The sequence below is a fragment of the Numida meleagris genome, chromosome 6 (genome assembly GCF_002078875.1).
Source record: "Numida meleagris isolate 19003 breed g44 Domestic line chromosome 6, NumMel1.0, whole genome shotgun sequence".
Classification (NCBI taxonomy): domain Eukaryota; kingdom Metazoa; phylum Chordata; class Aves; order Galliformes; family Numididae; genus Numida; species Numida meleagris.
This window is the reverse complement of record NC_034414.1, coordinates 51,748,422-51,762,860: the sequence shown is the minus strand read 5'-3', so window position 1 is coordinate 51,762,860 and position 14,439 is coordinate 51,748,422. Positions and strand designations below refer to the sequence as shown.

General features: G+C 46.3%; 1 protein-coding gene across 10 annotated transcripts in view; it reads left to right on the top strand.

Annotated features, from left to right (window-relative positions):
• LOC110401586 (exocyst complex component 3-like protein 2) overlaps nucleotides 1-14,144 on the top strand; it is a 38,750-nt gene extending 24,606 nt beyond the window's left edge. For 4 of the 10 annotated variants that reach the window (XM_021402842.1, XM_021402838.1, XM_021402836.1 and 1 more), the window contains 9 exons: nucleotides 517-591; nucleotides 1,618-1,718; nucleotides 2,581-2,673; nucleotides 3,812-3,944; nucleotides 5,873-5,983; nucleotides 7,166-7,321; nucleotides 9,517-9,638; nucleotides 11,086-11,271; nucleotides 12,735-14,144. In XM_021402842.1, the coding sequence (XP_021258517.1) occupies nucleotides 517-591; nucleotides 1,618-1,718; nucleotides 2,581-2,673; nucleotides 3,812-3,944; nucleotides 5,873-5,983; nucleotides 7,166-7,321; nucleotides 9,517-9,638; nucleotides 11,086-11,266 (972 nt within the window). In that variant the 3' untranslated portion in view covers nucleotides 11,267-11,271; nucleotides 12,735-14,144. Of the gene's footprint in view, nucleotides 1-516; nucleotides 592-1,617; nucleotides 1,719-2,580; nucleotides 2,674-3,811; nucleotides 3,945-5,872; nucleotides 5,984-6,102; nucleotides 7,322-9,516; nucleotides 9,639-9,788; nucleotides 10,160-11,085; nucleotides 11,272-12,734 lie in introns of those variants that run through there. The other 6 variants (XR_002440444.1, XR_002440445.1, XM_021402839.1 and 3 more) reach the window with 6 other exon arrangements.

Below are 14,439 nucleotides of genomic sequence, written 5' to 3'. Positions count from 1 at the left end.
TTGGGAAATTTCCCATCACACCGCCTCATGGGGCCCATCTTGCTGTGACAGTAGCTCTAAACACGAACCCAACTCTATTTGTACTCACATGTCCCTGGCTCGAGTGAGGGAATGCTTTTCATTAGAGCTGGCTGGTTTATGTGGTGCTGGTTGGAGCTAGGAGAGGTGGAAAATCTCAGCTACAGTCGCTGGCAGGCTTTGTGCCTAAGTGTTGTTTTGCTGTGTGGGCACCTTCACTGGAGCTAAGCTAGCTAGGGAAGGCTGTAGATAACCCGAGCTGACATGGGGATGAAAGGACGCTGCGAATCTTTTAAACTCAGACAAACAATGTAGAACAAAGCAGAACAATATTATTAGGTCAGCTGGAAAATTGCCAGGCTTTGGGTTAAATGAGTTGGCCAAAAAACAGAGGCAGAAATTCATCTAGTCCAAATGCATAATGAAAGGGTGGGAAACCTAACTCATTACAAATGCCATCACATCTCAACTGTTCTTATTTCTTTATTATTATTTCAGAAGGAAGTAGGGAAAGCCCTGAATGAAGCCTTTGATATTGGGAAAACCCCTTGCGCAGATGCTGCAGTCATTCAGGTAAACTGAGGGGGAGTTGAAAAGCTCACGTCCTTTGGCGTAGTCACGTTGTTGCACACAGCTATGCAGGTAAATGCCGAGATCAAGTTTTGCATGTTTTGGGCTCAGCTCAGTGTTTTACGAGCTTGCAAGTCAGCTGCCACATTTTAACTGCTTCTCTTTGCCCTCAGACCTGCTTGTCTCTTGAATGTTCGGATCAAGATCTGCAGAAGCCTCGAAATAAATCCTGGGGTTTACACCTGGGCTCAGGAGAAGCTAGACAGAGATAGGGGCTGACTGATAGGGCCCTCATATCAGCTGAGATGCTGTAGATGTGGTGGTCCTATCTCCAACATCTGGCCATGTCTCAGCCCTGAGGGTTTGGCTGTGTGGTGTACGCAGCTGGTAGGTTTGAATGCTCTGTGGTAGGTGATGAAGACCCCAGATAAAATGGCAATCCTTATGAAATTGTTGCCTCCTCAGTTTTCTCAGGCTGACCCCTAAAGCTCAGATAGAAAATGAGCACGATGCCATGGAAACTCATCAGCTGTGGTTTCCTGACGCTTTGGCATGGTGTGTTTTATCCTCTCTGGTGAGCTTTTACGTCTGCTCTGAGCAGTGGAAAAACACACTGGTGACGTGTGTCACCCTTTGTGTCTCACTGATGCTTCCCAGAGCATCAGGAGAGCACAGCACACAAGTCCGTCTGTTTCCTTTTATCTGTCTTGCCCTCCTTCCCCTTGCAAGCTTTTGTTTCCATAGAGCAATGGAAGGACACCAAGGCTGGATGTGGCTCTGGGCAGCCTGGTCTAGTGGTTGGCAACCCTGCACTCAGCAGGGGGGTTGAAACTCGATGATCTTTGAGGTCCTTTTCAACCCAGGCCATTCTATGATTCTAGCAACTAGTGGGCAGCATTAAGTTGCCACCAGCTCCAGCCTGCCTAATGCAGGCTGGGTTTTAGCTGTCTGGCATAGCCCACCTGCTGTGGGCACCTGAGCTGTATTCCTGTTCACTGCATAAAATAAAAATGGCTTTGAAATCCACAGATATTAACAGAGAAGATAAAAGCGGCCCAGCGCATAAGTGAGAGCCTAAGGGAGAAGGTGGAAGCTGTATGCCTGGAGGAGTGCCTGAGCTTCCTGGACAGGTAAAGGGGATGCGATTTTCCCTGTTGGCATGTCCTCTGTGCTCAACAGAAATGAAGCCACTGGCAATCCTGTGTTCAGATCCTAACTACAGCCAGAAAGAGGGGCAGCTTCATGGCTGATGGCCAGGATTGACCCTTCCTGCCCTGTGTGCTTCCCAGGCCGGGTGCTACCTCCTGGCTCCCTGTAGGGTGAGAGTTCTGCTCTGCTGTGCTTCTTGGAGGATGATGAATGCTGTGTCCTCATCTTTTGCCCTCTCACCATTTCTTCAGGCTCCCTTTGTCTGTGTTTTGACCCTAGGCATCTCCCTCACTTTCTATCCTGCACAGCAGAAAATGCCAGTGCTGCTGGTTTTCAGTGAATTATTTCAGAAAGAGATACGGTTTAAGATCCCTGGCATCTCACATTATAAAGGGAAGGAAGTTCCTGTAGTACAGAATTGTTCAGGAGTCACTTGTGAGACTGAAGCCGTGATGAAGCGGTCAATAAGTTTTGTGGTTTGTTTGTGCATGCCAAGGCTTTTAGCATTCTGCAACTTCATCAGCAAAGCCAAGCTGCTTCCCAGAAGCAAGTATTGCAGCAACAGCAATGATAAAATGAACCTCCTGTCTCTTAATCCATACAAGTGGCACCCAGGCAGTTCAAGGGCTGTCTCCATCCATCACTGTGCTCTCCCTCCTCACCAGCAGGGCAGGACAGAGACCGTCTTTGCCTTGCTCTACATCCCCTTTCAGAGAGTGAAACCATGCACACTCAAAATACAAACAATCACAGAGTATTTCTCCCTTTTGCTGCTAGGATAACACTGTCAGATGTGTTACAGAACACACCAGCTTAAAAATATGTCATCCTGTTTTGATTTAGCTATGAAAACAAAGTAAAAAGCATTCCCCAGCATGATGGCTTCCACGGCATCTCCAGCAGCTTGCGAATCATTGAGAACTTCTGCATTTTCAGGTGAGGAACAAGACAACAATGGCATCTGAAGTGAAATGAACGTTCTGCTTTCTGATTTTCTTCTAACTCTGCTGAGGGGTTGGCCTTGCCTCCAGCTCTGGATCTGGAGCTCTATGCAACCTATTGTGAATGTTAAGCATGGAAGGAGCTGGCTGTGGTCATTATCCTGGCCAACCCTGCTGTGTGTTGTGTTGTTGTTCCCTTCCCTGGCTTGATTATCCCTCATTAGGAACACCCCATAAACGTTGCACTGAGACGCATGTGCTTATGTACTTCAAGGTAAGCCCACGCTTAAGTGCTTTGCTGAATGAAACCCTGTTGAACATGCTAGGCTTTTCCTGAGGCTGTTAGGAAGGAAGGAAGCAATAAAGCACAGAAGGGTGGGGGAGGCTTTTTGCACCTCCAGACTAATTTCAGAAGTGTTTGCAGCAATAGAGAAAATGAGGTTGCTTCTGTTCTTCCTCTGTAAAAGTATCTGAGGGTCTCCAGAGTCAGCAAAATGCCCAAATCCACCATATTCACAGTGCTTATTTGACACTGGAAACTTGCATTGAGCCTGTGTCTGCTTTGTTGTTTGTATGTGCACGTTGCTACTGCTGGATCCTAAACTGAATACTTATGAGACTTTTTAATGTAATTCTTTACAGTGACACTAAAAATGAAGTTACACATTGAGCTTTTCCAAAAAGTAAAATGTCTGGTTTCAAACCAATGATCATTTTAACAAGGTTTTTCTGTCTTGAAGGCTGTTCTGATGGAATATAATTGTTCACCTTGTATTTGTAGAGTATCAAAGGTGCACAGGATGCTCATCAAGCCTCCATTTGTCAAGGCCTCTTAATGCCTTCTCATTTTTGAAAATACTAGCTTTTTTACTCATCTAAGCTCACTGGGTACAAGTGGCATTTGTGTGTGTTTGAGCTTACATGTCCTTGTAACAACATCTTAATAAGAGCTGTCCAAAAGACGGGAGCATAAATGTGGGTCACTGAGGTCCTGTGGTAGCCCTGCACCTGAGCACGTGTCCATCCAAGCATCCAGGCAGTCATGTTGGTTGCAGGGGAAAGAGTTTTGATCTGAGAGAATAGCTTGATGTTGTCTGATCAATTTTTTCTATATCCTTTTTGTTTTTGCACAGAACTACCTGGTATAAGTTAACATACCTTTGCAGTGCCAGCACTGACCAGGATGTTAAGATAAAAAAGCTTCTAGACAGGATGGAAGATGAGATTACACAGTGTTTTCTGCAGACAATCATTTCTGAAGTCAAGGTATGGGAGATGTGTGTTAACGCTGAATATTTTCATGATGTCAGGTAGCACCCACTTCATTCTCATGTCAGGATTTGGTAAGGATAAAACCATAATTTGATCTTCAGGTCCAGTGTCCTCATCTACTTTGCCTGAAACTATCCATAGAGTCATAGAATCATAGAATGGCTTGGGTTGAAAAGGACCTCAAAGATCATCGAGTCTCAACCCCCCTGCTAAGTGCAGAGTCGCCAACCACTAGACCAGGCTGCCCAGAGCCACATCCAGCCTGGCCTTGAATGACTCCAGAGACGGGGCGTCCACAACCTCCCTGGGCAACCTGTTCCAGTGCATCACCACCCTCTGAGTGAAAAACTTCCTCCTAATATCTAACCTAAATCTCCCCTGTCTCAGCTTAAAACCATTCCCCCTTGTCCTATCGCTATCCACCCTCACAAACAATCGATCCCCCTCCTGTTTATACGCTCCCTTCAAGTATTGGAAGGCCACAATGAGGTCTCCCTGGAGCCTTCTCTTCTCCAAACTAAACAAGCCCAGTTCCATCAACCTTTCCTCATAGGAGAGGTGCTCCAGCCCTCTGATCATCTTGGTCACCCTCCTCCGAACTCGTTCCAAGAGCTCCACATCCTTCTTGTGCTGTGGGCCCCAGGCCTGGACACAGTACTCCAGATGGGGCCTCACAAGAGCCAAGTAGAGGGGGCTGTCAACATTTGCACAGAAATGTTGACAGCTTCATCTTTTCAAGTTTTGGGGATACCAGTTCCACTGGTTATAATACATGCTGTTGTGCTAGAAATAAGTGTCCTGTACCACCCCTGGGGTCCCAGACCTCAAGGGCTGAGCTCCACTTGAGTGGAGTGCTATGCATTCCTAGCAGCTAGGTATCTTCACTGGGCAGTGATAATTCACAAAATCCAAGATGATGGTGGGTAGTCAGGAAGCAGACTCAGAGAGCTGTGGTGCCCCATCCCTGGAGGTGCTCAAGGCCAGGCTGGATGGGGCCTTGGGCAGCCTGATCTGGTGGGGGCAACCAGCCCACAGCATGGGGTTGGAGCTCGATGATCTTTAAGGTCCTTTCCAACCTCAGCCATTCTATGATTCCATGATTCCCTTCCTTTCACACTTTCTAATAGTAGATTGTTAGGCCAGATACTCACCTTTATATCCTGTTCTCAGTGTCTAGACAACTAAGAATTGTTGTTGGTGTTGTGCATTTCCTTGGGAAGCTTCCCTGTGCATCTTCAGGCATGTTGCACAGGCTAACTTGAGCATGCTGATGGCAGCAAAAGAAAAATGACAAAAAATCCATCCATGCTGTGCTGTTTTGGTCTGCAGAGGTCATTGCCAGCCTGTAGCATGGGCCCACGCATCAAGATGGGATCTGGGGATGACTATGGTAGAGCACACAGACAACCCTAGGGAGAAGCAGGAAACCTAGGAGTCAGGTTTTCAGTCCTTCTCTAGCTGTGCCTACACAGCCTTCACATGATGTAAGACAGAGTTCTTTCCCTACCTGCCCTCTAAATGATCCTTATACATGCCCATTAAATAAGAGGCAGTGGCCATACTGGGTGCAGGATAACCACGCAGAAGGGCACAGAACAGCTGTCTTTTGCTGCACTTCTAATGCAGAGGGATATATCTTACATAGGCACAGGATTGGAGCTATTGCAGCCCATTTTCCATAGTTTTATATATTCTAGGTTTGGGTTTAAGAACTTACTATACCCTTCCTGATTTTGAATTGTTTCTGTCTTTCATGTTTTGCTTTTATTTGAAATAAATGTACAAAGTGCTGCAGCTTGTGGAGGAGTCTTTTTTTTTTTTTTCTTTTTCTGAAAGCAGAAAGAGCAAAAGCGTAGTAATCCACATTTATAGCCTGTGTGATGTCTCCACATGTGCACTCTGACTGTGCCTCTTTTTCTCAGGGAGCACTGAAAGATCATTTCAGAAAGAGTGACAGTGGTTTCAGACACATCCTTGAATTCTTAAAGCAAAGCTTTCTGGCATTTGAGAAGAAAAAAACAGACAAGTATCAGGTAAGAAATGAGGAAGAAAGCAAGAACAAGATATTCAGAAGTCATTGAAACTAGTCCATGAACCTCTACATGCACAATATTCCATCATTAAACCAAACTCCCATTTCATCTATCAACAGAAGGTCTGTTACAGATCTAGTGGTCTCAGTCCAGTTCCTCATAGTTGGGCATCTACTTCCCCATGACAGCTATGACCTTTCTGCAACCTGTCAGAGAAACCAAGAAGACTAGGAATGAGAAAACCGAATGTATCTTCCAAACAGAGAGTGGGAACATTGAGCTGTTTCTGATACTGCCATTGCCCCAGTACCACTATATTGGTATGCTAAGCGTTGGACTCCCTTTCTCATTCCTTCAAGTTCTGCAGGCTCTTTGTTGGTGCTGATTTTAATTAACATTTTGAAACGTGGAAAATGGTAATGGAACAGAAAAATTAGCAGCTATTCTGCTGTTGTTCAGAGCCTGTCAATGGACGTTATGTCACATTAGTGCTGGGGTAAGCAGCAGCTCAGTGGTGGAGCACTGGGCCAGAGCTGTCTGTCTCTTGCTTTGTCTCTTTTGGATAGGGGTGGGGATTTCCTGTACCTTTGGACTGCAGCCTAAAACTGGTCTGATTTCCACTGCTAATGAAAATGTGTTTTCTCTGGAGCAGCCCATCTCCCCTTAGAAATGTTCACTCTTCCTCCCTCTTCAAGTGCTGCTTGGTCTTAGCACTGAGGTTTCTTAGCAGGTTGTGGGTGGCTCAGAAGTACTCATGTGAGCCCTGTGCCCAGCCACGAAGGTGTGCCCAAGGGTATGGCCAGGGGATGTGTCTAGCAGGGATGTTCCAGGGAGATTGGATCTTGCTTTGTCTGTGGTCCAAGCTCTCCCAAAGCTATGCTGATTGCTAGCTTGGTGCTAAGGCAAGTGTTACCTTGCTGCTCCGAAGCATGAGTGGAGCTCAGCCAGCTGGTCCCATTGCTTTTGGTTGGATGTTTCCACACTTATCAGTGTTATCCACATACAGCTTGGAGTCACCCACATACAACTTGTGTTACACTAGGGATGCTTAAGCAGAGAAGTGGGACATCCTTCTGCATGGGCCTTATATCACCTGCCTACACTGGTCAGAATCCTGTAGGTATGGTCTGCTCAGTGTTCATTATCAAAGGAGTCAATTTGATCTTCTTTGCTCTGGAACAGGCCCTTGTCAAGTCTGTGAACAACATAATTACTAATGAATATGTGCAAGCCCTCCAGACCAGTGTCAGGAAATCATGTGTGCAGAAGAGGAGGCAGATTGTCAGCAAGATGGAAGAAGATCATAGGATGCTGCAGACCGTCTTTAAAGAGTGCTTAGTAAGTCTTTGATATGGTTATGGTTTTGCTCTGTCATCAAGAACAGTACTGGAAGAGACAAAGGCTTTGAAAGCAAGAGACAAGCTTAAGAGATCTTACCACAGTGGTATCTAGCTTCATAGAAATGCAAATCAGGGGCTGGAAGACAGCTTTTCCTATCTGCCAGAAGCTTCTAGTTTGTAGTTTTGAAATGCGTGACTAGAGCAGACATGATTCACATTCCTACCGCTGAAGTAAGAATGAAGTACATTCCTCTAAACTGGTAAGACAACTCTAAGGCTGTCAGCTCCCCCAGGCAAGCCTTTGTGCCTTAGTATGTGTCTGCAGATGAGGAAGGGGTGTCTGAAGAGCTGTGCTCCTGCCTTGTGCTTTCCCTCCAGCCTCTGGAATGAAGAACTGAATCAGCTGCTCCACATCTTCACCTTCTCTATGGGTTGCCCCATATGGCTGCCACTCATTGGCCATGGGATATAGCTGTTGTTGTCCTCCTATCTGACCTCTTCCCTCCCCGCAGACCCTTCCATGGCTGCTGCTGGCTGCCTGTGCTTTTAGCTGAAGACCTCCCTTTCCTAGAGTGATCAGTCACTGACAAGTCAGTGCTTTGAGAAATCGGGGTGTTGGGAAGAGCGGGGGCATTCTCTAGTGTTAACTCTGAGGGTTTACCAGTAATGCTGTGCTCAGCACCAGCTTTGGCTGAAATGTGCAAGGACAGCTGGTTTCATAGTGTAAACGAGATATGAGAAATCTAATTATCTGCCAAAACTCTATGTTCTGCTTGGCTGAAAGTTAGTACAGTTCGCCTCGCATCCCTACTCTATTCTCTTTCTTATGTGATGTAGATGCTCTGAAAACCTGGGGGAGGAAATGCATAAGCAATTTGCAGGGGACAGCCTGATACTCAGTCAAATGAGGTACATGGTTATGCATGTGAAGTATGTGCTCTACTGCAGACTGAATTTATCGTGCAGTTGCTGCTCAGGCTGTACCCGCTCCCTACCCGACTGTGCCCTCTATTCAGGCTCTTCCTTCCACTCTGTCTCAGAACATGTAGGAAATACCTTGCTTCTTGCCTCAGAGCAGTACGTGTCCTAAACAATACAAGCATCCAAACACTGCTGACAAGCTGCCTCTTCTTTGTCTCTTTAGATTGCAGGCTGTTTACCTCCGACCTTTCCTGTCTATATAGCACTCAACAAAATCTGACACCTTCTAATTAATTAGCATTTTGTAATAGTGAGCTTGCCAAGTACGAAGCCTTATAGTATTGGTGCATTAGGAGCTGAGTACAGCGTGTGCACTGTGCAGAACTGAACATGTTGTGTGTCTGCAGTGCGGAGGAGGAGAGAGAAGGCTGTCTGCAAGTATTACTATTGTTTTTGATTTATGTTCAGTGCAGAGATGAGCTGCATGGAGAATCTGGCCTCCTGTTTCTAAAGCCCCATGGAGAACCTGGGCTTCTCCTGGCCTGGTTTGGCAGCCTGCTCTCCAGGTTTGTTTTGTCACAGAGTCTCTGTGACACGATGGCATCAATAATTCAGAAAGGCAATTTAATTGCACTACTACACCAATGAAAAACATGAACAACGCCCCTCACTCTGCAGCTCATCCACATTCTGCTTCCCCCAGCTTTGCTAAAAATGCTCTGTGTGACTTGCTAGATTTTTGAGACTTTATTCTTTTGTCTGCTACAGTTCAGAGGGAGCTGGCCAGGCACAGCACTGTGCTCAGATCCTTCACAGTGCCCAGCTGTGCTTCCCTTTGTTTGTCTGTTACAGCATCTGTGTTTCCTCACCTGCTGATCAGGGTCACTCTTTTGTCCCCGTGCTGGTTCCATGGCTGGTGTCATGTGCTGGCCTGCAGAACTTGTTCTCACACAGTGCTTACCTGGGGAAGGAAACCATTTCCCAAAGGGTGAGATAGCCTCTGAGAGGACAGGAGATGTAGCGAGAGGCCTGCTTTGGGAAAGGAAGCGCAGAAAGGAATTCTGTGCTGCTGCAGATAGTCCCTGAGCCATCCTGGAAGCAGCCTGTGTTTTCTCTTCTCCTAACCAGGAGGGTCAACGTGCTTCTTGTGCATGTACAGACAGTCCCACAAAGTTCCTAACCCATGGAGTGAGAACCTGAAAGTGATGTGAGGCCACCTCCTAACATACCCTGCTTCCCTTGCCCTGAACACCCCTTTGCTTCTCTTCCCAGGGTCCTGCTGCTGGTGCTCTCGAGGATCCCATCGAAGCAATTTTAGAATTTATTCAAACTCCTGATGCTGAGGGGATGAAAATAGCCCTACTGCCCTTGCTCAGCCAATATCCTGATCTAAGGTAACCTGTTTTTGTTTATGTGGTTTCTGCACAAGTACTTGCCACCAGAAGATCTATAGCAACATCAGCCCTGTGAGATATTCTCTTTGCAGCGTGCTGGTTCAGGCACAGCGCTTAAGTTTGAATGCACTCCATGCTTCCTATTTGCAGATGCTGCTTACTATGGTTTTCAGTTTTGCCCGACATTAACCACTTGAGCTGAGATGTCCCTCTGTAAAAGTGAAGGATGGATGAAATGTTTGTCAACAAAGCAGGAACACTGTGGAAAAATAAGACCTGAATGAACAATGTTCAGGCTTCACTGGTGCATTTTCCAGCACTGGCAGTGTGGGCCAAATGTGGGCTTCAAGAGCATCTTCAACTCAGGCATTTCATAACTTCCAAGCACTTGGCTTTTGGCTTTCACATTTCACTGGTCCTTTTCTAGGAGTAACTATTTCCACATAATCCATTGAGAATATACACTTCAGTTTTTCATAGGAAGCTGTTAAAAGAAATGAAACCCAACTTTTATTTGGAAGGTGAGATTTTAGCTAACTGTATTTGTTTCAAATTCTGTTTTTTATTATATCCACCTCAAGCTCTGATGTTTTGTGCTAGGGACTGTGTTTTTTCAAGTTAACATTATTACAGTGTAGAGCTCTGTGTCACAGGATGCTGTGAAGGCCAAAAGTGTGAATAGCTTCAAACAGGGAGCAGACAATTTGTGGTAGATAATTGTCTTAGTGCCTATTCAACATGACAGTCATGATACAACCCCTAGTGAAGAAAGTCCCTTAACTGCAGACTGCCAGAAGCAAAAAAGAAAGACAAAGAGATCACATTACACTTGGCCTGGTTTCGATATTCTTTTCCTAAGCATTTACTTCTTTTAAAGAAGCAGTGTTGAGCTAAAAAGATGTTTATCTGATACACCATAACAGTTCTTATTCTCAGATATGTAATATACCTGGAGGTGTTCAAGAAATGTTTAGATATAGTGTTGAGAGACATGGTTTGGTGAGGTTATTGGTGGTAGGTGGATGGTTGGACTGGATGATCTTGTAGGTATTTTCCAACCTAGCTAATTCTATGATTCTATGATTCTATATATGATCAGCAAAGCAATGCTAGGTAACTCCATGTGAGGGGAGGAAAGAAATGACAGATGCTTTCAAATGATCCTGTGTAGAGTCACCCCAAACCTATCATGGAAGATGTCATTTTTTTCCCAGGAGAAAACTGAGGTGAAGATTTTCACAGTGCACAGAGCTTGGGACCCATGAGCTCAGTCATGTCAGGCGCAGCAGTGGTGTCACAGCCCTTCTCCTTGCTAGGTGGCCAAAGAGTGTCAAAAAACAGTTCAGTAGGTTCTAAGCCTTGGCCTGGCCCAGCAATACAGGGTGGTGCGAAGCAAGCCTTTTCCCTCGGTTCTTTCACTGACACGTCCTCTTATCCTTTTGGAAAGGGAAGAGCATCTGAGCACACTGTTGGACATCAAAGACTCGCTCCACCGAGAAGATAAAGCTGCTCTCTTGAAGATATTTCGTGATAATTGTAGGAAAACGGAAACAGAAAGCAACTTGCTTTTTGAAGATATAGAAGTAAAACCTGGAATATACAAACACTGTTGCTGCTTTTGTTGTTAGGAAAGGTAGGTGTGTGTGTGAGTCTCCTTGAAGGTGATGTGTCTGTGCATGGGCATGCCTGCCTCCAGGGGCACGGAATGCCTGTGGCTGTAACAGCACCTCCCCGAGCTCCTTGCTGCTATACATGCCATCTATGCTTTCCTTGCTCTGGCTGCAAATTTCCATGCCACGAAGCATCATGTTGTAGGCGGTGCAGGGAACTGAATGCTGAGATTGGCAATTCAGCTTACAGCAGCAATAAGGGAGAAGATTGGGCTTTTCCTCCCTGTTCTTCCCTCCTGTCTGCACATCCCTGCAGCAAGGCTCCTCTGCAGCATCCTCTCCCTCCTGGCCTGTTATGATACGTGCATGTGCAACCAGGCAAGTGCTAGTGCCTCCTTGCAGATCCTTATGGTTTAAAAACGGCCTTTAGTGGAGAGCATACAGCTGTTTGCTTCACTTGAAATAATCTGTAACTTCTTTTTAGTCTGAATTTGTCCAGCTCCAGCTCAGAACAAGAGAATTTTAGTTTTTTTTGTGTGCCAGGCCAGTGCCTGCTGCTATCAGAAATCTCAGTTAATATTTACGGATTGTCACCAGTCACCTTCTGTTGGTTAAGCTGAATAGATTGAGTATCTCAGGTTGAAAAGTACAGTCCCTTTGCACCACCTCCTCCCCTGCCCATGTCACAGTTTATTTATAGTTCCCCATGTTAGCAGAGCAAGGATGAGTTACACAGAGCTCTGACCTGGGGCTCCAGGCACAAGTAGACAGTAGGCTGCCCTGCTAGCAGGAAGAGAAAGCAATGAGAGAAACAATTAGTAAGCAAGCACACTTTCCCCTTGCAATGAAAACTGATTCAGATATAATGAACGGGCTATCAGTCACCCACCTGTATACCACCCTTTAAAGAAATTATTCATAGCACCACTTTTGCCTTAGAAAAGATATTCAGGAACATGCTTTTAAAATACTGTAAATCACTTAATCTCCTATTTGCTGAAATCCCCTGGGTAAGCAGGCTCCCAAATCCCAGAACTGGCTGGGCTGCGGCGTAGCGGAAACGTTTGTGCTACAGATTGGTAGTCTCACTCCAGCTCATAATCACAGTAGCAGTGAAACTGGTTGTGGGATGTGCTTAGAGAAAGGTCACCTTGATTTACAATAAGGGCGGTGAGGCACTGGCACAGGTTGCCCAGAGAGGTGGTGGATGCCCCATCCCTGCAGACACCCAGTGTCAGGCTGGATGGGGCTCTGAGCACCTGATGGAGCTCTGGGTGTCCCTGTTCATTGCAGGGGCTTGGACCAGATGGCCTTTAAGGGTCTCTTCCAACTCAGACAATTCTATGATTCTATGATTGTCAACGTGTAAACACTGATAAAGATTAATTCAGGAGTATGTGAATAGAAGCAATGTTTTTGCTGTTTGACTCTTGCACGTGCTCATACAAGTGCTATACAATTACACAGCTTTTTTTCTTGCTTTCAGTCAGACCTACTGTGAGAAACATGAGGTTGTCTCCCATGTGGCAGTACCTGCAGTCACAGCTCCTGGAAAGCTTCAGGGACTCATGCAGCTGGGTGCATGAAGAAGCATGGAAGCTATGGAAGCCAGAATTCCTGCACTTCTGCAGGAAAACCATGTGGCCCAAATCCTAAAGTTCTATGCAAAGACCAGGCAGAAATTGACTGGGGTATGGCTGAAAGACATTTAAAATTGCCTAGAGATTGCTGCTTAGCTGAGTCCTGGTGGTTATTCCTGGGATGTGCTATCATGGTGCAGAAGAGGGGGAAGGTTCCCCTCTGCCAAGTTTCTGTTTCACACAGTCTCATGCATAACAAGGGACTGCTGCACCATGCAGTGTCCTAGCAGGTGACACAGTATCACAGCCTGCTCCACGGCTCTCTGAAGAGCCTAGCCCGCGGGAGCATGGCTGACCCATGGGCATGGTGCAGGATCCAGCCCCTGTAAGCCTGACCTGGTAGAAATATGGCCTTCCTCTTGCCACACCAAGGTCGCAAGCCCCGAGAGTGGGAGCAGAAGATGGCATTTGTCCTCGTGCCCCTTGCTGGGATGGCTCATGGCACTCTCCTTGTAGGATGGGGAGCTCTTCATGTACAGGTTTCTCAGCGGGAGCAGTTTTGCATTCATTTTTATACCTCAGTTACTGGAAATTTCATATTGCTTTGTAAAGTAGCTCCTTTGCAGAGGAGTGGAAGGCCTTGAGTGAAAGGAGCTGTTTGTCCCAGCCTCCGGGCAAGGTCTGTGCTGTTTTCAGATGTAAATAGGCAGTTCCGCTGAGGAAAGCACTAACTTTCTAGTTATCTATGGACTGTTCACACCCCCAAGCTGGATTTGGTTCAAGGCCCTCCTTTAATTTAGGTTATTACAGACCTGCTCCTCTCTGGCCATGTAAAGAAAAAAGCTCTGCTACCTCAGATCTACTGGTGCTGCTGGCACCAACACAGGCTCTTCCCTAATAGGAGAGGGGACAATTTTGTACATAACCTGCAAGCATGCAAGGCTGGGGCCATGTCCAGCTCCTGGCCTGTGGGATGGCACACGTCTGAGTGGGTGCCACCACGCTTTGCAGCATCATCATGCCATGCAAAGAGCCCCTTTGGATGTACCAGTGATGAAGCCACATCTTGGGGTGGCTCTTCAGCGTGGTGGACTCCTGTCACAGTGTGCAGTGCTATGCTGGGAGAGCTGACAGCCCTGTCAGGCACGTCAGGTCATTTGTCCTTCCATGCTGCCTAATTGCACATTTTTTCAAGAGCAGGAAGTGATTACAGCCCTAACTTTGTGACAGTGGGATTAGAGGCAGCCTCTGTTTATTGAAATTTCAATCAGTGAACCTTCCAGAGAAAATAAATAAAAACCCCTTTGACATTTTGATCGTGTCTGGTCTAAAAATAATTCTACTGCACTTGAAAGATTCCTGCCACAGACGTTTTGATTGCTACATCCATCTCTTCCATTTGACATTTACAGGCAGACAAGGGTACTTTCTACTCATGGGCAGAGCTGGGGAGCCCTTGGGATGGAGTTTACCTGTGGTGAAATGGCTGGGCCTTGCTGGGCATGTGGTCACCATCTTCTGCTCTGCATGTTTGTGTAGGATAAGCACTGTTTTCAGTAATGTCTCTTAATGGCCTGTGGATGGCATCAGATTGTGGGCAGGGCAAATAAA